Genomic DNA, 25,071 nt, shown 5'->3' on the forward strand with positions numbered 1-25,071 from the left:
ATACATAGCTTGGACATGTGCAGCTGCTTCATGCAGATGAATATCATTGTCCATAGCCATTAGTCACCCTGCATATCTCCATTCAGAAAGCTAATGGGGGAGATTTATCAAAACCTGTGCAGAGGAAAAGTTGCTGAGTTACCCATAGCAACCAGTCAGATTGCTTCTTTCATTTTGTAGAGGCCTTGTTAAAAATGAAAGAAGCCAGTTGATTGGTTGCTATGGGCAACTGGGCAACTTTTTATCTGCACAGGTTTTGATAAATCTCCTATGTTTTTCAAAAGAGATGCTAGGATTACTTTAAAGGGGTGGTCAACTTGTTCTAGAAAGTTATACATATTTGTAAATTACTTCAATTAAAAAATCTTAACCCTTCCAGTACTTATAAGCTGCTGTATGTGTGGTGGCCCAGTACAGGAGTTGAACCCTTGTACCCTTTCTGTCCTCTGAGACAGACTCCATTCAGTGACCCCTGCCCCCCCCTTCACCTATGTGCCCTAACTAGTTAAGCAGTGCCTATGTTCTGTATTGTAGTGTACATATATTGTTATATACCTTTAAGTAATGTTGCTATGTGTTGTAACCAAGGAAGGTACCAGTGACCATGTGACCTACAGGGAGACCTATGGGACCCCTCCAGAGTCTCCCCCATATAAACCCTGGGAGGAGCTAGTTCACTCTCTTTAGTGCTGAGGAACAGCAAGGTGAAGTCCTGAGAGAGTGTGTCTGGTGTGCTGAGGAGGCCTGAAGCCTACCACGCAGCCACGCATCCAAAAGTCCACTACCACACAGGTGAACGTCAAAACCTGGTAAGCTACAACTGGGGTGAAGTCTGTCTAGTCAGCATAGGCGTGAGCACGGGGTGTGCCGGGTGTGCCTGGGCACACTCTAATCAAGCCTCAAACTTGAGGCTCTATCACCTCCATGCTGCACTGCCTTTGCCATGCATTTGTTCCGGCCCGTCGCTACAGGACAGGCAAACCAAGCAATTGCTTGGTGCCCCAAGCAGAGCTGGTGCTTGTTGTGTCGGGACGTCCTCCTGCCCCTATCCTGATTCGGCAGCTTGCCCTCTTGGCAGGCCAGGCCAGCAGTGCAAGAGCCTGGAGCGGGAGGCAGAGACTAATCCTACTTTTGTGCCCGGCTCACCTGTAGTTGCCGGAAATTTAGGATGTCCCCACCCCCAGTTAAGTGCCGTGCAGCTAAGCGAGTCGGCCTCGTCACGACATGCTCCCAGAATTCAAGGGCCGGCGTTACTACGTCCTGACGCCGGCCCTAGGTATGCTGAGTGCGTGAGATGCACGAACATCATTACCGCGCGTTACGCGTAGCTGTGCAAGCCCTTATCTGGAGGACTGGGGAAAGTTCTGCCCTGAATTCCCGGCAACTGCAGAAGCAGAGGTACCAACGCAGGGGGGGTCTAATCTAGGGGTACTAGCTGCCTACTGGGGGGAGGGGGTTAATCTGGGGGTACTGCCTTCCTACTGGGGGAGGGTGTTAATCTGGGGGTATTACCTGCCTACTGGGGGGTGTTAATCTGGGGCCGCCTGATTAACCGCCTGGGGTACAGGGGGTACTACCTGCTATTTTGCTTGGGGTCCCTAATTCCTTCAAACGCCCCTGCATTTGTTTCCCTGCCGATCCAATCCTCCTACACTATGCAAGCGATATAGCCGCACAGTTTAGGAAGGACATGCTCCTCCTCCAGACCTCCCCTGTAGCATGCTTGGCGCTTTCCGTGATGTCACACTGAGGCGGAGTTACGGCAACGCAAGGGTGAGGCAGGGCCAGGTGGTTACTGCGCAATACCAGCAGCATTACTCTTGGTATCCTACTCTCCCAGAACGGCTTATGGCAGCCAATATCTGCTAGAGGGATTTTTTTCATTTTTAAATCATCAATTTGTAATAAATTGTGTAATTTATTGGTTCTATAATTATTATGATAGTGTACGCTAGCACTACCATCTTTCTATGGATTCTCTAGTTAGTCTCCCTAATGTTTTAGTTTAACAGCTTTAATTATAACAGCTATTGTTTATTTATTTTATATATTTTTTTCAGATTTTATTTTTTTTCCTCTTTGTACACTAAGAGTTTATTTCTTCTTCCTTCATGCTGCAAATTAATTTCATTTACTCATTCGTTCAGCCTCAGTCAGACCCATATGTGTCACATATTAAAGGGGCAAATGGCTCCTACTGATAGTTTAGATTCAAATACAGATTGTTCTGATTTATTGTTTTAAGCTTGCATGATACTACATATTGTTCGCACAGAGCACCTGACCTGGGCTGGTTTACTGAGTGCAATTCACAGAGATGAGAAAATTGTGCAGGTCTGTTTATGTATGTGTGCATGCAAGCAAAAGTGTATTTGTGTATGTGTGTGTGTATATATATATATATACACACACATACACCCACACATGGGCGCTGTTTGTGCTTTGGGGTGCACACCCTAATCCAATAGGCTGTGCACGCCTATGCTAGTCAGTCAAGATTAATCTGTGTCAAGTCAGCATCAAATTGTCCAAGTCCACTACAAGTCCCAGCGAGCCCTAAAGTCTCTGAAGTCACTGGTCACCTCCTTATGCCTGGCTAAACTATTAAGACTGTTACACCTGTCTAACTCAGTAAAGTTACTGTTGTTCCATAACTTGGCTTCAAAGTCATTATTTGCCCTCGTGCCTAGCCCAGGATCCAGCGGTATACCTTCGGGTGGTAAAGAGGTTAAACCATGCCCTGGCATCAAGAACACAAGGGGTTAATGCTGTCTGCCCCTAGGGTAATTCCATCTGCCCTCATCACACCCTCACCACATATGCTCCAGATTAAGCTCTTTTCTTTTTGAATTTCTTTTGTCTGAACACAGTGCTCTCTGCTGACACCTCTGTCCATGTCAGGAACTGTCCAGAGCAGGAGAGGTTTGCTATGGGGATTTGCTCCTGCTCTGGATAGTTCCTGATATGGACAGAGGTGTCAGCAGAGAGCACTGTGGTCAGAAAGAAAATAAATTCAAGAAGAAAAACACTTCCGGTGGCACATACAGCAGCTGAAGGTACTGGAAGGAATACATAAAAAATGTAAATTGTCCCTTTTTTCCATTTTACCCCCAAAAAGCGTAATTTTTTAAATAAACATATTTGGTATCGTTGCGTGCGCAAATGTCTGAACTACCAAAATATAGTGTTAATGGGATCTGAAGGGAGAAAAATGAAAATATCGCACTCACCCACCAATGTTGCGTGACAATAGAAGGTTTTTATTCCAAGATGTACATCTGGAAGAATACAGGTGCATGGCGTGGAGGAGAGAAAGACATGCGACCAGTTTCGCGCTAGGAAGCGCTTCCTCTGGCTTGTGGACACCAGCTGGGAGGAAGGGGCAGGATTTTCTAACCCAGCAGGTGGTGACGTAACCTATTTGCATAGGGAATACGACAACATACAATCATGCATAACGCTATGCCTAATGTTATAAGGAGACAAGCAAAAGATATATCTAGTAACAAATAGTGGTTAAAAAAAAAGGAAAAGAAAAATCATAATGCAGGTAAATCTCAAATAATCCACAAAGAATATATATATATATATATATATATATATATATATATATATATATATATATAAAGAAAATGGCAGCAGCACACTTGGTCAACAAAATGGAGGCTCTTAGCGCACTTTTTGATCAAAACGTGTCCCCCATCCACCACGCGGAGGTGGCCTCTTATCGGATGGATCCCTAAACACTCACCTACCTCAGGCTGGGTGACATGTTGGATCCACTAACGATCCAAACCACCTCCTGTGAAAATAGGGGAGGGGATGCACGGCTACAGAGGGAGCCACTCCCCCCAAAATTGCACAGCAAAGAAAAAAAAAACTGAAAATGTAGCCAGCACCTAAACCCAATACACGGGTGCACGCTGCTGTGGCAAGTACAAAACATGTAAAAAAAGAAAATGGCAGCAGCACACTTGGTCAACAAAATGGAGGCTCTTAGCGCACTTTTTGATCAAAACGTGTCCCCCATCCACCACGCGGAGGTGGCCTCTTATCGGATGGGTCCCTAAACACTCACCTACCTCAGGCTGGGTGACATGTTGGATCCACTAACGATCCAAACCACCTCCTGTGAAAATAGGGGAGGGGATGCACGGCCACAGAGGGAGCCACTCCCCCCAAAATTGCACAGCAAAGAAAAAAAAACTGACCAAGTGTGCTGCTGCCATTTTCTTTTTTTACATGTTTTGTACTTGCCACAGCAGCGTGCACCCGTGTATTGGGTTTAGGTGCTGGCTACATTTTCATTTTTTTTTCTTTGCTATATATATATATATATATATATATATATATATATATATCTCAAAAATTAGGAAAAAATTGTTTCTTCACAATGGAGGAGTGTTTTATGCCGATCAATCCCGGGTGGGTTTTCTTAAATTTTTTGAATTCCGAAGAATTTCAGGACTTCTGCACTTCCTTGATGAGTCAGTTTAACATGTTCAATTAAACGTGCACAACCATATCCAGTGTGAACAGAACTCAAGCGTTCCCGAAATCTGACTTTAAGAGGTCTTATTGTAGAGCCAATGTAAAATTGTTTGCATGGGCAAATTACCACATATACCACAAAGTCGGTGCGGCAGCAAATAAAATCTGTGACATTGATATTTACACCTCCGATATCATAGTTTTTTCTGGGGACAAAAAAACGACAGTGAGAACAGTGTCCACATTTGTGATTTCCTATGGGACTTGAAGCCGACAGCCAGTTTTTTTATTTTCTATCTTCAGAAGGGTGAGTACTACGGACCAGAAGATTACTGAGGCTTTTGCTTCTTGAAAAAGATATTATTGGTTTTTCTACCTCTGCATCTTAAAAAAATGGGTCATTTTCAATGATGAACCAATTATTTTTAATTATTTGCTTGACTGTATTAGACATGGAATTGTACTGAAAAAGAAAAAATGAAACGTGGACTGCCTTTCTTGTTTATTTTATTACTGTTTTTGTAAGATTTTGAAGTACAGGCTAATTAATTAATTCAACGTTTCATCCAAAGAGGATACCCAGAAAAAGAATTACATGCAGCTCTTAAAAAAAACTAAAATATTCCCAGACACGATCTAATCACTAAAACTTACAAAAAAAGTAATAAAATAAACAAGAAAGGCAGTCCACGATTCATTTTTTCTTTTCAGTACCATTCGATGGCTAATACAGTCAAGCAAATAATTAAAAATAATTGGTTCATCATTGAAAATTACCCATTTTTTTAAGATGCAGAGTTAAAAACTATCGTATCTGATCAATGTCAGAGATTTTATTTGCTGCCGCACCGACCATGTGGTATATGTTGTAATTTGCCCATGCGAATGATTCTACATTGGCTCTACAATAAGACCTCTTAAAGTCAGATTTCGGGAACACTTGCATTCTGTTCACACAGGATATGGTTGTGCACGTTTAATTGAACGTGTTAAACAGACTCATCAAGGAAGTGCAGAAGTCCTGAAATTCTTCGGAATTCAAAAAATTGAAGAAAACACACCCGGGATTGATCGGCATAAAACACTCCTCCGTTGTGAAGAAAGATACCTGCATTATGATTTTTCTTTTCCTTTTTTTTTAACCACTATTTGTTACTCGATATATCTTTTGCTTGTCTCCTTATAACATTAGACATAGCGTTATGCATGATTGTATGTTGTCGTATTCCCTATGCAAATTGGTTACGTCACCTCCTGCTGGGTTAGAAAATCCTGCCCCTTCCTCCCAGCTGGTGTCCACAAGCCAGAGGAAGCGCTTCCTAGCGCGAAACCGGTCGCTTGTCTTTCTCTCCTCCACGCCACACGCCTGAATTCGTCCAGATGTATGTCTTGGAAGAGAAACCTTCTATCATCACGCAACATTGCTGGGTGAGTGCAATATTTTCATTTTTCTCCCTTCGGATCTTATTGGAACACTTATATATTCAATATCTGCACCACTTACATTGCATCTCACCGAAGTTCCCCTGCAAGCTTGGCTCCAACTCACATTGGACTAATTGGTATCCCATGCGTTTTCACAAGATAGTGCCACTTTACCAAATAAATGATATATTGATTCACAATATGTCTACTTTATGTTGGCATCATTGTTATGGACACTGACATTATGTGTAATTTGTGGGGAAAACTAATTAGGAAGAAACTAACTAACCACTTTGATTTATTTATTTATTTTTTCAAGAGGTGTGGGAGGTTTAGCAATAGCTATTCCTCCCACTAGAAGGCAATATGCCTAGAGGGACTGAGGTAACACTCACACTCAAATATTAGTTAGCAATGGTCGGAATAATGCTGGGAAAGTGAGTGTGGATATGCAGAGTGGAGTTCAACTGTGTCTGGTGTTGGGTTGTTCCAAGGTTCACTGATCAGCACAGGCCGAAGAGATTCTCTGATGGGCCTGGAAATACTAAAATTGTATTGTTGGAAAGTGACTCTAAACCTGTTTATTTTCCATTCAGCAGATTAGTGGCAGTGTAACCCCGCTCAACCCATCGACCTCCTATCAGAAGAATCCAAGCTCAACACAAAGAGATGACCAGATGACCAACGCTTCTAATGGAGTGAAGAAGGCTACCTATTCCCCAGCATCCCGTGGTTGGAAGATGACAAGGATCAAGTCGTCAAGACTGGGTTTGGATGACATCGCGAGACAGGAGAACCCAGAACCAAAGAATTCCCTCCAGCATTTTGGAAAAGGCTTTTGGACACCACAGAGGACGCTTTAAAGAAACTGTCTGAAGAGAAGCTACAAATAAGGGCTGTAGCTCTTACAATCTCCTAGCTCTAGATCCTTGCTGCAGCTACATAGTGAACAATGAGGGCGACATTAACCATCATCAATGTAGACTGACAGCGATCAAAACTCCATGGAACACCAAACACCGGATTATTTGGGTGGATGGGGAAACTGGGGGAATATAATTACTTTGTATTTCTTTGTTTTATGGAGATATACATGTTGTATGTTTGGTAAACTAGCAGACATGGAATTTAGGGAATCACCTAACATTCGTCAATTATGATGTAAAAGCAAGAGGTGGAATGTTATGGACACTGAAATTATGTGTTTTTACATCCATTGTTTCCATGCAGTATACATTTCCCTGCCCCCACGGTTTTAGCTTGGTTTAGCCACAGCCACAGTGGGCGGGGCTAAAGAACCTGTTTTTCCAGGTTATGTGAGGAGAGTAGGCCAAAGGGGTGGGGCATTAGGGGATATCACAGGAAACCACATGGCCTTCGGTCCTCTTTTGCTTGGGAATTTCGTTGAGAGAGGAGCATCCTGCTCCTTAGCCTGGGATGGATAAGTATATTAATTGTATCATTCCTACACTAAATATTCATGTATCACCTGCGTAGATTCCTGCTAGTTTGCTAAACACAGAGTATGTACTATTGTATTAATGCTTGTATGTATGTCTTATTTGGTTTAGGTAATTAATGTTTTTATTAGATGTTATTAACTATCACTCGGTAACCAGCAAAGTTAATAACATTTAATAAAAACATTAATTACCTAAACCAAATAAGACATACATACAAGCATTAATACAATAGTACATACTCTGTGTTTAGCAAACTAGCAGGAATCTACGCAAGTGATACATGAATATTTAGTGTAGGAATGATACAATCAATATACTTATCCATCCCAGGCTAAGGAGCAGGATGCTCCTCTCTCAACGAAATTCCCAAGCAAAAGAGGACCGAAGGCCATGTGGTTTCCTGTGATATCCCCTAATGCCCCACCCCTTTGGCCTACTCTCCTCACATAACCTGGAAAAACAGGTTCTTTAGCCCCGCCCACTGTGGCTGTGGCTAAACCAAGCTAAAACCGTGGGGGCAGGGAAATGTATACTGCATGGAAACAATGGATGTAAAAACACATAATTTCAGTGTCCATAACATTCCACCTCTTGCTTTTACATCATAATTGACGAATGTTAGGTGATTCCCTAAATTCCATGTCTGCTAGTTTACCAAACATACAACATGTATATCTCCATAAAACAAAGAAATACAAAGTAATTATATTCCCCCAGTTTCCCCATCCACCCAAATAATCCGGTGTTTGGTGTTCCATGGAGTTTTGATCGCTGTCAGTCTACATTGATGATGGTTAATGTCGCCCTCATTGTTCACTATGTAGCTGCAGCAAGGATCTAGAGCTAGGAGATTGTAAGAGCTACAGCCCTTATTTGTAGCTTCTCTTCAGACAGTTTCTTTAAAGCGTCCTCTGTGGTGTCCAAAAGCCTTTTCCAAAATGCTGGAGGGAATTCTTTGGTTCTGGGTTCTCCTGTCTCGCGATGTCATCCAAACCCAGTCTTGACGACTTGATCCTTGTCATCTTCCAACCACGGGATGCTGGGGAATAGGTAGCCTTCTTCACTCCATTAGAAGCGTTGGTCATCTGGTCATCTCTTTGTGTTGAGCTTGGATTCTTCTGATAGGAGGTCGATGGGTTGAGCGGGGTTACACTGCCACTAATCTGCTGAATGGAAAATAAACAGGTTTAGAGTCACTTTCCAACAATACAATTTTAGTATTTCCAGGCCCATCAGAGAATCTCTTCGGCCTGTGCTGATCAGTGAACCTTGGAACAACCCAACACCAGACACAGTTGAACTCCACTCTGCATATCCACACTCACTTTCCCAGCATTATTCCGACCATTGCTAACTAATATTTGAGTGTGAGTGTTACCTCAGTCCCTCTAGGCATTTTGCCTTCTAGTGGGAGGAATAGCTATTGCTAAACCTCCCCCACCTCTTGAAAAAATAAATAAATAAATCAAAGTGGTTAGTTAGTTTCTTCCTAATTAGTTTTCCCCAAAAATTTGGGGAGGCTCCTGTAAATGTCAACCCTAAACTAACAAATGAATTGTCATTTTTACAAGTAAGCCTATGGTATGGCCCTAGTGGGCAGAAAGAAAGTTTAGTCAGTATCTTATGTACCGCCATTTTTCCCCAAAAGACAAAACAAGTGAACACTATTTACATGCAAAAGGAAGGTGGCCCTTGTTCACTCTTTAGTCTCCCTTCCCCCGTTTGAACAACAGGGGGCATGGGTTCTGTAAGAATATTGCTACCTGTGCACACAACTCCTTGAACACGTATTTTGTAATGTCATCTTTCATAGGATTAAACAGATGAGGTTTATATGGGAAGCTGAGAGATTTCTCTGGAAACTGTTGTTTGGAGGAAGAATGTATATTTCCCTTCCCAGTCTGTTTGGATTTACCTGGTTCCCTCTGCTTCATGTTTCCAGTAGAATAACAACTTGTGGAGATATGGCCACTATGACCACATGTAGTACATTTAGCTGAACAGTGTTTCGTTTTGTTACCATGTGCCTTACAATATCTAGCTATATGGCCTGAACCACCACATGCAAAACAAGACTTTACCCTTTTAGCCGTATTTACTATCTGGGTCTCATTTTTCATAGCTGATCTATACCGCTTCACTGCCAGAGACACACTTCTAACAACACTTAAACTTCTCCAATTTGCTTTGTATTTGCCCTTATTGTTATTCAATTTCTGTTTATTACACAATTGAGAACCAACACTGGGAACTTCTACAATCTCACTCTCTAGCGCCCCCTTATTTGCACTTGAAACACAGACCTTTTCAGAGGGCAAATCTGCTGTGAAATGTGGCTGTGAATTGTGGGAAGAGGCCACACCAGACACCATTTTGGGGAACTCGCTTTTACCAATCTCATTCCTCAACTCCTGGATTTCAGCATAAGACTGAGACAATTTTTCATCAGTATCTATACATTGGCTCTCCCATTCCAGTAACTCTGATTCCAACATGCAAATCTGCTTATCTTTATCACAAATCACCTGTGTTTTTGTCTGCAACTCTTTCTCAAGTTCCTCATTTCTCTGCACCTCACATTTTAGGGCATGTAACAAAGTCCAGCCCACTTCAGCCGCAGCTCGGCTCTCATTTTTGGGATAAACCCCTAAATCAAGCTTCAGAGCCATACCTCCTATCTCATCCCCCATCTCTGGGTAAACCGGTGCACCATAGCGTACAAGCTCTTCTGCTACAACACTCCATTTTCCCATAGTGGTAGCCCAATGTGGTACAGCCCCAAATTTGGGCCTTCTATCCTCCATCAATGCACAAAACTTCTTCCTAAGGAAACTCATTCTGAACAACAGCAGATGGCAGGACAATCACACGTGTTTGCAGTAAGCCTTATTGTACCACTAACACATACAGGCTACACTGGGGGTATCTCGCACAAGTGTGTATGCCCTCTCACTAGTGAAGCACTGAAAATATATATTGTAGAGTTACAGCTCACACAACTAAGGGTACACTCACAATCTAACAACACATGTACAACAGGAGACTTTCAATATGCTTTACAGTCTGTGTCTAAACTATCATGTATGCAATAAAACCATCCATTACCTAGAAAAGCAATGCTATTAATTACCAGTGACAAATCACTAAATAACTATCATGTATGCAATAAAAGTTACCCTTAAATAAGGAACACAAAGCAACAGTCTATGAGAATCCTGTATAACTAGTACAGTGCTACACGTGATAACCACATCTAAACAGATTAACCTATTGTATCATACAACAAAATCTGTAAGGGCTTCCTCCTGTCTAAAGGCAATAATCCTTAGGTCACAGTTTAAGAATAAGTCTCTTGTAGACTAACTCAATTACACTGGGAACATATACTAATGTAATCAAAAAGATACACCAAATTAGAAAAGTAATTAAACTATTATTGTCAACTTGGTTATTAACTGCCAATACTCAATTTCCGGCAAAATCCTGCCGACTACGCCATTTGTTGCGGTTCTAAAGGTGATAATCCTGTCTGCAGCTCCACTTATTGTGGACAATCCTGCCGACTACGCCATTTGTTGCGGTTCTAAAGGTGATAATCCTGTCCGCAGCTCCACTTATTGTGGACAATCCTGCATGCTACACCAATTGTGATTTTAGAATTAGAGTAAAACAAACATGCCCCTCCCCCGACCATGTGCTCTCTTTGTTGGAGTCAAAATGGCACCAACTATATGAAAACGGAAGCAGGAAGTTCAGGCTAAATTTATAGGTCCTAAATATGTTTGTAAAACACCCAGAAACACTGATTAAGTTTTGTACAACTATGAAATAATTGTACAAGGTATTTTGGCAGAAATGTCTTGTACCGGCAGTGTATACCACCAAATTAACTATCACTCGGTAACCAGCAAAGTTAATAACATTTAATAAAAACATTAATTACCTAAACCAAATAAGTCTTATTTGGTTTAGGTAATTAATGTTTTTATTAAATGTTATTAACTTTGCTGGTTACCGAGTGATAGTTAATTTGGTGGTATACACTGCCGGTACAAGACATTTCTGCCAAAATACCTTGTACAATTATTTCATAGTTGTACAAAACTTAATCAGTGTTTCTGGGTGTTTTACAAACATATTTAGGACCTATAAATTTAGCCTGAACTTCCTGCTTCCGTTTTCATATAGTTGGTGCCATTTTGACTCCAACAAAGAGAGCACATGGTCGGGGGAGGGGCATGTTTGTTTTACTCTAATTCTAAAATCACAATTGGTGTAGCATGCAGGATTGTCCACAATAAGTGGAGCTGCGGACAGGATTATCACCTTTAGAACCGCAACAATCATAAAGACATCAGAGGGCTTCAAAGTATAGCAGCAATTTTCCAATTTCTAACAAAATGTTCAAAATCGAAAATTTTCAGGGACCAGTTCAGTATTGAAGTGAATTTGAAATACCCCATAAATGACCCGATTATAAAAACTGCACCTCTCAAAGTATTCAAAATGACATTCAAAAGGTTTGTTAACCCTTTAGGTGTTTCACAGGAATAGCCACAAATTGAAGGAGAAAATTCTAAATCTTCATTTTTTACACTGGCATGTTCTTGTAGACCCAGTTTTTGAATTTTTACAAGGGGTAAAAGGAGAGAAATCTTCCTAAACTGTGTAACCCAATTTCTCTTGAGTAAGGAAATACCTCATATGTGTATGTCAAGTGCTCTGTGGGTGCACTAGAGGGCTCAGAACGGAAGGAGTGACAATCGGATTTTGGAGAGAGTTTTTCTGAAATGGTTTGTGTCACATTTAAGAAGCCCCTATGGTGCCAGAACAGCAAAAAAAAACACATGGCATACTATTTTAAAAACTACACCCCTCAAGGAATGTAACAAGAGGTATAGTGAGCCTTAACACCCCCCAGGTGTTTGACGACTTTTCGTTAAAGTTGGATGTGTAAATGATTATTATAAGTTTTTTCACTAAAATGCTAGTTTTCCCCCAAATTTTAAATTTTTACAAGGGGTAATAGGAGAAAATGTCACCAAAATTTGTAACCCCATCTCTTCTGAGTATGGAAATACCCCATGTGTGGACGTCAAGTGCTCTGCTGGCACACTACAATACTCAGAAGAGAAGGAGTCACATTTGGCTTTTGGAAAGCAAATTTTGCTGAAATGGTTTTGGGGGGGCATGTCGCATTTAGGAAGACCCTATGGTGCCAGAACAGCAAAAAAAAACAAAAAAAAAAAACACATGGCATACTGTTTTGGAAAATACACCCCTCAAGGAACGGGGTACAGTGAGCCTTAACACCTCACAGGTGTTTGACGACTTTTTATTAAAGTTGGATGTGTAAATGGAAAAAAACAAATTCACTAAAATGCTGTTTACATTTTTTCAAGGGGTAATAGGAGAAAATGACCCCCAAAATTTGTAACCCCATTTCTTATGGGTATGGAAATACCCCATGTGTGAAGTGCTCTGCTGGCGCACTACAATGCTCAGAAGAGGGGGAGCGCCATTAAGCTTTTGGAATTGTTTGGAATGGAAGTCAGGGGCCATGTGCGTTTACAAATCCCACCGTGGTGCCAGAACAGTGGACCCCCCCCCTCTCCCACATGTGACCCGATTTTGGAAACTACTCCCCTCACAGAATTTAATAAGGGGTGCAGTGAGTATTTACACCCCACTGGCATTTGACAGATCTTTGGAACAGTGGGCTGTGCCAATGAAAAAATAAATTTTTCAATTTTACGGACCACTGTGGGGTGTTACTGCTCACTGCACCCCTTTATTACATTACATGAGGGGGTGTAGTTTCAAAAATGGGGTCATATGTGGGGGGTCCATTGTTCTGACACTATGGGGGCTTTGTAAACACACGTGGCCTTCAATTCCAGACAAATTTTCTCTTCAAAAGCACAATGGAGCTCCTTCTGGAGCGCACTTTACATCCACATATGGGGTATGCTCTAACTCAGAAGAAATGGGGTTACAAATTTTGGGGGGCTTTTTTCCTATTTTCCCTTGTGAAAATAAAAAATTTAGGGTAACACCAGCACTTTAGTGCAACATTTTTTATTTCATTTTCCCATCCAACTTTAATGAAAATTCTGTAGGGGTGTTAAGGCTCACTATATCCCTTGTTACATTCCGTGAGGGGTGTAGTTTCCAAAATGGGGTCACATGTGGGTATTTATTTTTTTGCGTTTATGTCAGAACTGCTGTAAAATCAGCCACCCCTGTGCAAATCACCAATTTAGGGCTCAAATGTACATAGTGCGCTCTCACTCCTGAGCCTTGTTGTGCATCCGCAGGGCATTTTACGCCCACATATCGGGTATTTCCGTACTCAGGAGAAATTGCGTTACAAATTTTGGAGGTCTTTTTTTTCCCTTTTACCGCTTGTGAAAAGAAAAAGTATGGGGCAACACCAGCATGTTAGTGTAAACATTTTTTTTTTTTTACACTTAGAGGCTGGTGTAGCCCCCAACTTTTCCTTTTCATAAGGGGTGAAAGGAGAAAAATCCCTCAAAATTTGTAGTGCAATTTCAGGGCTCCAAAGTGAGAGAGCGCCATGCACACTTGAGGACTAAATTAGGGATTGCATAGGGGTGGACATAGGGGTATTCTACACCAGTGATTACCAAACAGGGTGCCTCCAGCTGTTTCTAAACTCCCAGCATGCCTGGACAGTCAGTGGCTGTCCGGAAATGCTGGAGGCTCCATTTTGGAAACACTGCCTTACGATATGTTTTCATTTTTATTGGGGGGGGGGGGCAGTGTAAGGGGGTGTATATGTAGTGTTTTACCCTTTATTATGTTTTAGTGTAATGTAGTGTTTTTAGGGTACATTCACACGGACGGGGGTTTACTGTGAGTTTTCGCTGCTCAAGCTGTTTCAAACCTACAACTCCCAGCATGTACTGACAGACCGTGCATGCTGGGAGTTGTACTTTTGCAACAGCTGGAGGCACACTGGTTGGAAAACCTTCAGTTAGGTTCTGTTACCTAACTCAGTATTTTCCAAGCAGTGTGCCTCCAGCTGTTGCAAAACTTCAACTCTCAGCATGTACTGATCAGCGAAGGGCATGCTGGGGGATGTAGTTATGCAACAGCTGGAGGTAGGCAACTACAACTCCCAGCATACCGAGACAGCTGTTTGCTGTTTGGGCATGCTGGGATTTACAGTTTTGCAACATCTGGAGGGCTACAGTTTAGAGATCACTGCACAGTGATCTCCAAACTATGGCCCTCCAGATGTTGCAAAACTGCAATTCTCAGCATGCGCAGACAGCAAACTGCTGTGTGGGCATGGTAGGAGTTGTAATTTTGCAAGATCTATAGGGCCACAGTTTAGGGACCACTGCACAGTGATCTCCAAACTGTTGCCCTCCAGCCGTTGCAAAACTGAAAATCCCAGGATGCCCAAACAGAAAACAGCTGTCTGGGCATGCTGGGAGTTGTACTTTTGCAACATCTGGTTTTACAATCTTTTTATTGGGTTTCCAAACATAAACATAAAAGACATTTATAACATAGCGTTAAACAGTCAGGACATCTCTTACATAGGGAAAACCTTCTCTGAAACAAAATGGTTGAGCTCTTTTGCAACATCTGGAGGGCTACAGTTTAGAGACAACTGTATAGTGGTCTCAAACTGTAGCCCTCCAGATGTTTCTAGGCAACCCATCAGCTTCTGTAGTCTGCAGCAGGGAGCCAGCCGCTCGTCATCGCTGCCCGCCAATAGTCGCATGCTGCCGCCGCCGATGGGTAAGTGGGCCTTCGGTGTCGGTCACCGTCGGTTCCCGCGCTCTGTCTGGACTACAGTGGGTGGGCAGAGTGGGGGAACCGAACGTTAATCCCCCCCGCCCCCAATCTGCTATTGGTTGTCGCTTCTGAGTGACCAAAAGCAAGGGTAGGAGGGGTGGCACCCCTGCCACCTAACTCCTATCCCTTCAGGGGGCTCGTGGGTGTCTTGGACAACCCTTATCCCCCTTATTTTCCGGGTCACCGGAGACCCATATGACCCCAAATCGCCACAAATCGCCGGTATGAATTCACCAGCGATTTGCATCACTCACCGACATGGTGAGGTCTGGGCATTTGCACGGGGTGCCTACTCATAGATATCAGCAGTCCCCCCGGTCCGGCACCGCGCGGCAGGGACCTAAATTCCCACGGGCGTGCAGATACACCCTTGGTCCTTAAGTACCAGCGAGCAAGGGCGTACCCATACGCCCGTGTTCCTTAAGGGGTAAACATACTGATTTTGTGCAAAAAGTGTAATATTTTTTAAAAGCAGTACAATAATAAAAAAAAGTAGGTAAAGATGGGTTTTACATTTTAATTGTATTGACATACAGAATAAAGAAAACATGTCATTTTTACCATAAAGTGTACAGTGTGAATAGGAAATCCACCAACATTTTTAAAATTGTGGTTTTCATTTAAATTTCCTCACTAAAAAAAAATTTTTTTTTAGGTTCACTGTACATTTCATGGTAAAATGAGAGGTGTTATTTCAAAGTAGAATTGGTTACGCAAAAATCGAGCCCTCATATGGGTCTGTAGATGGAAATATAAAAGAGTTATGGTTTTAGAAGGCAAGGAGGAAAAAATGAAAATGCAAAAATAAAATTGGCCTGGTCCTTAACCCCTTAAGGACCTAGGGGGTATGGATACGCCCTGGCTTTCTGGTACTTAAGGACCCAGGACGTATCCATACGCCCGTGGGACCAGACCGGGATGCCTGCTGAGATTGTTCAGCAGCATCCCGTGCAAATGCCGAGGGGGGTCATCAGAAGTGTCGGCGATCGCGGCAGATCGTTAGTGAATTCACACTAACGATCTGCCGGGATTCGGGTCATACGGGTCACGTGTGACCCGATGACCCGGAAATACAAGTTGATCGGGGGTGTACAATACTGTATCTATGGGGAGGTGGCGATTTTGTCACCCCCCCCCCAGGAGCGCTGCTATTGTCCAGCCAATAGCAGCCGGCAGGGGAGGGGTTAACTGCATCTTCTTGCAGCTCTGCCCGTTAACTGTGTTCAGTCAGCGGGCAAAGCTGCTCGAAGGTGCCAGGGACCCCCCTCTGTGCGATCAGAGCCCCCTCAGGGAAGAAGATCTGCAGGGACAGAGCAGGGAAAGAATACACTCCAGGGAAAGGTAGGAGTGAGTGTAAAAAAGTAAAAAAATAAAAAATCCCCCCCGACCCCCTAATAGGTCCCCAAGGGTCTACCACAAATTTTTCAGTGTGACCCGGGCCCTATTAGGGGTTCAGGGCGCTGCATTTGCCCCCCCCCATTTTTTTTGTCCGCAATTTTTTTTCCTCCCCTATATAACAGTGTGTGATTTCTAATCTCACACCGTTATATCTAATAGTTACACCAAGCACTCACTACATACATCCCCGCCACCGCCCCCCCCCCCCCCCGCCACCGTAGAAAAAGGCATTTTTGGCAGCGGAGGCATACGCTTTTCTTGCCTCCGACTCCGAATCTGTCAGTGAGGACGATGAAGATCCAACATTCCTGTGTTCTTCACCGTCCTCTTCATCATCTCGCAGTGATGACGAGCCCCCTGCATGGCGGCGGAGACGCCGCCAGGCGAGGCCACGCACCCCCCATGAAAGTGGCCCAGTGGCCGGCTCTAGTACGAGCGACAATGCCGCTCGTAATAGGAGTCCGACCCCCCAGGCGATTTTACCAGAGCCCCCTTCCGGTGAACCTGTCTGGAGACCCCCAAAGGGTTATCAGCCACGGGTTCCGGAGTTTGTTGGCGACTCCGGAATCCGGATTGACACGGCTGGGTTCACTGAATTTGACTTTTTCATTTATTTTTTCAGTGACAGCCTGGTCAATCTAATGGTGGAGCAGACGAATCTGTACGCCAGGCAGTTCATCGCCCACCACCCTAATTCTTTTTTGGCCAGGTCCAATGAATGGTACGCCGTCAGTGCAGCCAAAATGAGGACATTTTGGGGCCTCGTGCTGCACATGGGCTTGGTCAAAAAGCCAAGTGTCAGGCAGTACTGGAGCGGGGACGTCCTATACCAGACCCCGCTGTACAGTATGGCCATGGCACGGAAGCGGTTCAAGGCCATTCAGAAATGCCTTCATTATGCAGATAATGAGACCTGTCCACCCCGAGGTGATCCCGCCTATGACCGGCTTTACAAAGTGAGGCCGGTCATCGATCACTTTGGGGCCAAATTTTTGGAGGCCTACGTACCGCTTAGGGAGCTCTCTGTAGAGGAGTCTCTCATCAGTTTTAAGGGGAGACTCACATTCCGCCAGTATATTCCCTCGAAGCGGGCGCGGTATGGCGTGAAGCTTTATAAACTTTGTGAGAGTACCTCCGGGTACACTTACAAGTTTAGGGTGTATGAGGGACGAGATTCCCGTATTGAACCCCCAGATTGTTCCCCCCCCCCAAATCGTTTGGGACCTTATGTACCCATTGCTGGATAAGGGTTACCACGTGTACGTGGACAACTTTCATACCAGCATCCCTCTCTTCACATCCCTTGCCGCCAGATCCACGTCCGCTTGTGGGACCGTGCGGAAGAATCAGAGAGGCCTCCCTCTAAATTTTCTGCCGACACCTATGCCCAAGGGTGAGTCCCGTTCCCTTGCCCATGAAAACCTGTTGCTGGTCAGGTATAAGGATAAGAGGGATGTCCTTATGCTGACCACAATTCATGGCAATGGCAGCTCACCTGTCCCTGTGCGAGGTACCACAACAACGGTCCTCAAGCCCGATTGTATTCTGGACTACAATCGGTATATGGGGGGAGTTGATCTTTCTGATCAAATCCTGAAGCCATATAACGCCATGCGGAAGACACGTGTATGGTACAAGAAAGTTGCGGTCTACTTGGTACAGGTTGCTATGTACAACTCTTTTGTACTGTACCAGAACGCTGGCAGCACAGGGACATTCCTCCAGTTCCAAGAAGAAGTCCTAAAGGCCCTAATCTTTGCTGACCGGGAAAGAGCAGGCCGGAGTTCAGAAGGAACTGAAGTAATAGGTGCCAGGATCGTCCCAGGCCAACACTTTTCATGTGAGATCCCCCACACTTGAAAGAACGGACAAACCCAGAAAAAATGCAGTGTGTGTTTCAGGAGGGGGATACGGAAGGATACCACCTATCAATGTGACACTTGCCCCGATCATCCGGGCCTCTGCATTAAAAACTGCTTCACACTTCCATGCGGTACTAAATTTTCCCTTTTCATTTTAATTTACCATAATTTGACCCCAATGTATTAAGTCCAGAGTACATTCCAAATTTTAACCCCATAAAACCACTAAATTGCCCCAAAAAAATTTCAGCAAAAAAAAAAAATTATAACAATAATAAACTGATCAGACCTCTGGGGGTATTTTTTCAAAAATACGGGTCATGGGTCACTGAGTCATTATCATCGGGGACTTTTTATGTTGCCTCAAATGCGCAGCGCTCTCTCTCCACCTGAGCTGGGTGCGCATTTGAGGCAACAGGTTAGGGACGGCCACACACATCACATTCCCAGAATGATGATTCAGAGCATAAGGTTTGGGGTGGGCATATTCTTTAGTTTTGGCTATGCTCTGGGTCATCATTCTGGGAACAAAATCTGTTTTATAATTTTATGTCCCACTGTACCCCATTTTAGTAACTTACCCCATGTAACATTTATTAATTACCCCATGTAATGCTCCTTGAGGGGGGGGGGTGTCCCACTGCTTTGGCTCCACAGGCAGTGATTTCGAAGCTCAAGGCCCCTAACTGCACTCCTGTTCTTCTGTGACCGGTCCAGATATAAGGTATGTCCTTATTCCAAAGAAATGTATTTACAAATGTAATTTTTTTTGATGTTCTGGCACTAAATGCGACATGCCCCCCCCCCATTTCAGCAAAATTTGCAAATGTGACTCCTTCTCTTCTGAGCATTGTAGTGCGCCCGCAGTACACTTGACGTCCACACATGGGGTATTACCATACTCATAAGAGATGGGGTGACACATTTTGGGGAGCATTTTCTCCTATTACCCCTTCTAGCAATCTAACATTTGGGGAAAAAACTGCATTTTAGTAAAAAAAAATAAATTATTTACACATCCAAAGTAGTCAAACACCTGTGGGGTGGTAAGGCTCACTGGACCCCTTATTACGTTACTTGAGGGGTGTAGTTTCCAAAATAGTAAGCCATGTGTTTTTTTTTGCTGTTCTGGCACCATAGGGGCTTCCTAAATGCGATATGCCCCCCAAAAACCATTTCTGCAAAATGTGCTTTCCAAAAGCCAAATGTGACTCCTTCTCTTCTGAGCATTGTAGTGCGCCCGCAATGCACTTGACGTCCACACATGGGGTATTACCATACTCAGAAGAGATGGGGTTACAAATTTTGGGGGGCATTTTCTCCTATTACCCCTTGTAAAAATGTAACATTTTGGGGAAAACCAGCATTTAAGTGAAAAAAATTATTTTTTTCATTTATACATGCAACTTTAACGAAAAGTCATCAAACACCTGTGGGGTGTTAAGGCTCACTGTATCCCTTGTTACGTACCTTGAGGGGTGTAGTTTTCAAAATAGTATTCCATGTGTTTTTTTTTTTTTTTTTTTACTGTTCTGGCACCATAGGGACTTCCTAAATGGGACATGCCCTAGAAAAACCATTTCAGCAAAATGTGCTTTCCAAAAGCCAAATGTGACTCCTTCTCTTCTGAGCATTGTAGTGCGCCCGCAGTGCACTTGACGTCCACACATGGGGTATCACCATACTCAGAAGAGATGGGGTTATGAATTTTGGGGAGCATTTTCTCCTATTACCCCTTGTAAATGTGTAACATTTGGGGGAAAACCAGAATTTTAGTGAAAAAAAATTAAATTTATTAGCACATCCAACTTTGACATAAAGTCGTGAAACACCTGTGGGGTGTAAAGGCTCACTGTACCCCTTGTTACGTTCCTCAAGGGGTGTAGTTTCCAAAATAGTATGCCATGTGTTTTTTTTTTGCTGTTCTGGCACCATAGGGGCTTCTTAAATGTGACATGCCCCCCAAAAACCATTTCAGAAAAACTCACTCTTCAAAATCCCATTGTCGCTCCTTCCCTTCTGAGCCCTCTACTGTACCCGCCGAACACTTGACATACACATATGAGGTATTTCCTTACTCGAGAGAAATTGGGTTACACATTTTAGGAAGATTTCTCTCCTTTTACCCCTTATAAAAATTCAAAAACTGGGTTTCCAAGAACATGCAAATGTAAAAAATTAAGATTTTTAATTTTCTCCTTCACTTTGCTGCTATTCCTGTGAAACACCTAAAGGGTTAACACACTTACTGAATGTCATTTTGGATACTTTGAGGGGGTGCCGTTTTTATAATTGGGTCATTTGTGGGGTATTTCTAATACGAAGGCCCTTTAAATCCACTTCAAAACTGAACTGGTCCCTGATAAATTCCGATTTAGAAAATTTTGTGAAAAATTGGAAAATTGCTGCTGAACTTTGAAGCCCTCTGATGTCTTCCAAAAGTAAAAACATGTCAACTTTATGATGCAAACATAAAGTAGACATATTGTGTATGTGGATCAATGTATAGTTTATTTGGAATGTCTATTTTCTTTATATGCAGAGAGCTTCAAAGTAAAAAAATGCTAAATTTTCAATTTTTTCATCAAATTTTGGAATTTTTCACCAAGAAAAGAAACAAGTATCGACAAAATTTTACCACTAACATAAAGTAGAATATGTCACGAAAAAACAATCTCGGAATCAGAATGAAAGGTAAAAGCATCCCAGAGTTATTAATGCTTGAAGTGACAGTGGTCAGATGTTCAAAAAATGGCCGGGTCCTTAAGGTATATTTGGGCTGGGTCCTTAAGGGGTTAAGGTCAAAATGGGCTAGGTCCTTAAAGAGGTTCTCCGGTGCTTACACATGCAAGCCTCCGGGAGGGAGCATGATAGCTGTCACGCCCCCTCCCATAGGCTTACATTGAGGGGCGGAGCATGACATCACACGGGGGCGCAGGTGTGACGTCACACGCCACCCGCCCTGTGATCACCCGTAATCAGACCCAGAGCAAACACGCTCCGGGGACTGATTACAAACGGGGTGCCGCGTGCAAGATCACGGGGGTCCCCAGCGGCGGGACTCCCGCGGTCAGGCATCTTATGCCCTGTCCTTTGGATAGGGGATAAGATGTCTAAGCACCGGAGTACCCCTTTAAGGGGTTTTTAAAATAAAAAGCACTCTGATTGGTTGCTATGAGCAACTGGTCAATTTTTCCTCTACACACGTTTTCAAAAATCCCCCTATTGTGTTTGCCTGCAACAACCAAGTTAAATGACTGTCACGATTCGGCTGGCTGGAGGTGGATCCTCTGTGCCAGAGAGGGATTGGCGTGGACCGTGCTGGTGGACCGGTTCTAAGTTGCTACTGGTATTCACCAGAGCCCGCCGCAAAGCGGGATGGTCTTGCAGCGGCGGTAGCAACCAGGTCGTATCCACCAGCAACGGCTCAACCTCTCTGACTGCTGAAGATAGGCGCGGTACAAGGGAGTAGACAAGAGCAAGGTCGGACGTAGCAGAAGGTCAGGGCAGGCAGCAAGGATCGTAGTCAGGGGCAACGGCAGGAGGTCTGGAACACAGGCTAGGAACACACAAGGAAACGCTTTCACTGGCACAATGGCAACAAGATCCGGCGAGGGAGTGCAGGGGAAGTGAGGTATAAATAGGGAGTGCACAGGTGAACACACTAATTAAGCCAGCTGCGCCAATCAGTGGCGCAGTGGCCCTTTAAATTGCAGAGACCCGGCGCGCGCGCGCCCTAAGAAGCGGGGCCGCGCGCGCCGGGACAAGACCGACGGAGAGCGAGTCAGGTACGGGAGCCGGGATGCGCATCGCGAGCGAGCGCCTCCCGCATCGCGAATCGCATCCCGGCTGAGAGAGGTATTGCAGCGCACCCGGTCAGCAGGTCTGACCGGGGCGCTGCAAATGCGAGGATGTTGCGAGTGCTCCGGGGAGGAGCGGGGACCCGGAGCGCTCGGCGTAACAATGACTTAGTACATCTACAACTTCAACGTCCTCTGATGTTGTAGATTGTCCATCTATGTGCGCCATATATTGTATTATCTGCAAGGGGATTTTGCCCAAAACTCCTTTTGTCCCAATTTTTCCCTTTTTGTTTCCCGTTTAAGGAAAATAAGAATAACGGCATAAAGTTAGTAAACAATAATAACAGTCCTATGCTGTGTAAGGATATCATTGTTAGTAGAGAAGTCAATCAGGCATTTAAAATGTACCATGCTGTTCATCAATGCAGGGTACGAGACCGAACATAAGAAAGCATGATCAAGATCTGACCTTTACTCAGGCTATGTGTCTTGGTTATCAGTGTATGCAAAACTTCCTGGAAAAACACTGTACTGTTCCTAAATAATAAAGTTTTATGAATGATTAACCTGATGTCCAATAGAACATGAAACTCAAAAGAGAAAATAATGTAATTTGGAGAGTTATTGCTATGCCGCTATTATTAGTGGTAATAATAGAATTTCAGACCAACCTTATATATAATAAATTACTTGTACACATTTTGTCAGAGCGAGCTATATACTGCAAACAGATAAACAGATAATGCATTATTTTTTTTATCATTTTGATCTTGAAGCAGTTTATCAGGGGTTTTAATTATTACCCAAATACCCTAATCTATTCATATAATAATGTCCTTAGTTTGGATATATTTCTTGTTAGTAAAGCACTTTTTATTCATTTACAGGGAGTATTTGAATTCGACATGGAATGTTTCAAAAAATATGGAAAAATATGGGGGTAAGTTCAACAATACAATCTGCTGGTATAAGTTGATTTAGAACTAAATTTTATTTTTATTTCTGGCCAGGCTGGGCTAACAACAAAATAACAATTTAAAATGTATACCTGCAATCCCCCACTATCCCTAATCTGGTGATGTCACTTATCTAAACAGCTATCTACTGTAGACACATGCAACTGAAAGGTCAATTATAACAATATCCATATAAAAGAAATGATTAAGTCCAGGACTCACCCCCTACTCCACAGTGCTCTGTGGTTACGGAAAACAGTCCAAGTATACTGAAGGAAAAAAAACTTTTCCACGGCAGCTTGTGAATTCAACTTCTTTTATTGCTTTTCAGATATTGAACAGACAGACACTGACCCAACATTTCACATCATGCGATGTGAAAAAGCATCGCATCATGTGCAAATAGTAGCCACACGTGGCTGTGGACTGGAAAACTGTCTAGCAGTGTGAAAATTATTACAGTAACAACACATAAAATATTTTAGATCTATAACAGCACCAACACCACTGTTTAAACAAATAAACTGTTTAGTAATTCTGCACCAATGACTGGACTCCAAAAACATATAAAAAAAACATTAAATCTGTGCACAAAGCTATTTTTAATTAAAAAAAATTTGGACCACCAACAGACAAAGCGAATGCAAAACATGCAATCTGCATTCGCTTTGTCGGGAGGCATGGCCAAACAGGTAAGCTCACACACAATATTTGTTTATAGTCCATTCTTATGCATATTTTATTCTCCCATATTTCACCATATTCTGTGCTTATCTGTATAAACAAACAAATGTACACAGCATGAAAATCCCAGGGTATCAACATTACATGCAAATATCTACCTTCTTGTTTTTGTCTGTTTTAAAAGAAAAACTAGTCCAAAGTTGTAGTCTATGGCTAAAATGTTTCCTTTTTTTCAATAAAATTATATTCAATTTTATTATTTAATATATTACTGACAAAATTATGGCAGTGGAAATTAGGTGATATATCCAATAATAATGATAGTGAAGTTAGTTGAACTTTTTCATTTTCTTTAATAACACAGTAGACCTCAATAAACAAATATTTAAAATCTTAATTAATACTTGGGAAATAGATTGAAGCACTGACTACAGGACATAAAGCCAGATCACTGTAATAAATGGAAAATGTCACGTATGGGCAGGATACTACAGTGAAGCCCTAACTTACCCGCAGCCGATGTCCCTACCTATTGCCTATCCACCCTAAGTCATGAATTGACAACCACGATGACAAACCCTCCCTGCTAAGTGCTAGGGCAGCGTGGTCAAAATAATAAAATACAAAACAGAAAAAGTTGGGAAACAGCTGGAGGCACACAAACTAACAGAGATACACTAAGACACACACACGGTCAAATCAATGTCAGTCTAGCTAAGGTCGGTACCAGGAAATAGTGGAGTACAGAAATGAAGAGCAAGAAAAGAGTCAAGGGAAAGGCCAAAGATCAATAAACAAGAAGGTATACAGTAAGCAGGAGGTGTCGCTGGACTGATCACTACTCCCAGGTTATATAGGAAGGTGATCAGGGATACACCTTGCTGATAGGTAGCAGGGCTGAGAACCATACCCAGATGACACAGGTGAGCTCCCAGCAGCTCCAGCCCAACTAGAGTCATTTAACTCTTCGTGTACGGCCAGAGCCAGATGTTACAGCACCCCCCATTTTATGAAGAGCCACTGGACCCTTAAGATCTGGTGCAAGTTTGTCCAGATGAGAGGAGTGAAAGCTTCTGATAAGCCTAGGAGCGTGTATAGCAGAAGATGGAACCCATGATCTCTCCTCCGGACCATAACCTTTCCAGTCTACCAAATATAG

At 43.1% G+C, this 25,071-nt stretch overlaps 1 protein-coding gene and 1 long non-coding RNA gene across 3 annotated transcripts in view; one reads left to right on the top strand and one right to left on the bottom strand.

Moving 5' to 3' along the window:
- Positions 1-25,071, bottom strand: part of LOC130357655 (uncharacterized) — a 129,426-nt gene that overhangs the window by 94,537 nt on the left and 9,818 nt on the right. The window lies entirely within an intron of this gene.
- Positions 1-25,071, top strand: part of LOC130357564 (cytochrome P450 3A24-like) — a 64,764-nt gene that overhangs the window by 2,985 nt on the left and 36,708 nt on the right. The window contains exons 1-2 of one of the 2 annotated variants that reach the window (XM_056560276.1): positions 661-809; positions 23,160-23,212. In XM_056560276.1, the coding sequence (XP_056416251.1) occupies positions 23,178-23,212 (35 nt within the window). In that variant the 5' untranslated portion in view covers positions 661-809; positions 23,160-23,177. Of the gene's footprint in view, positions 1-660; positions 810-23,159; positions 23,213-25,071 lie in introns of those variants that run through there. The other variant, XM_056560269.1, reaches the window with a different exon arrangement.

This window comes from Hyla sarda, chromosome 1, assembly GCF_029499605.1.
Source record: "Hyla sarda isolate aHylSar1 chromosome 1, aHylSar1.hap1, whole genome shotgun sequence".
In the NCBI taxonomy this organism is placed as follows: Eukaryota; Metazoa; Chordata; class Amphibia; order Anura; family Hylidae; genus Hyla; species Hyla sarda.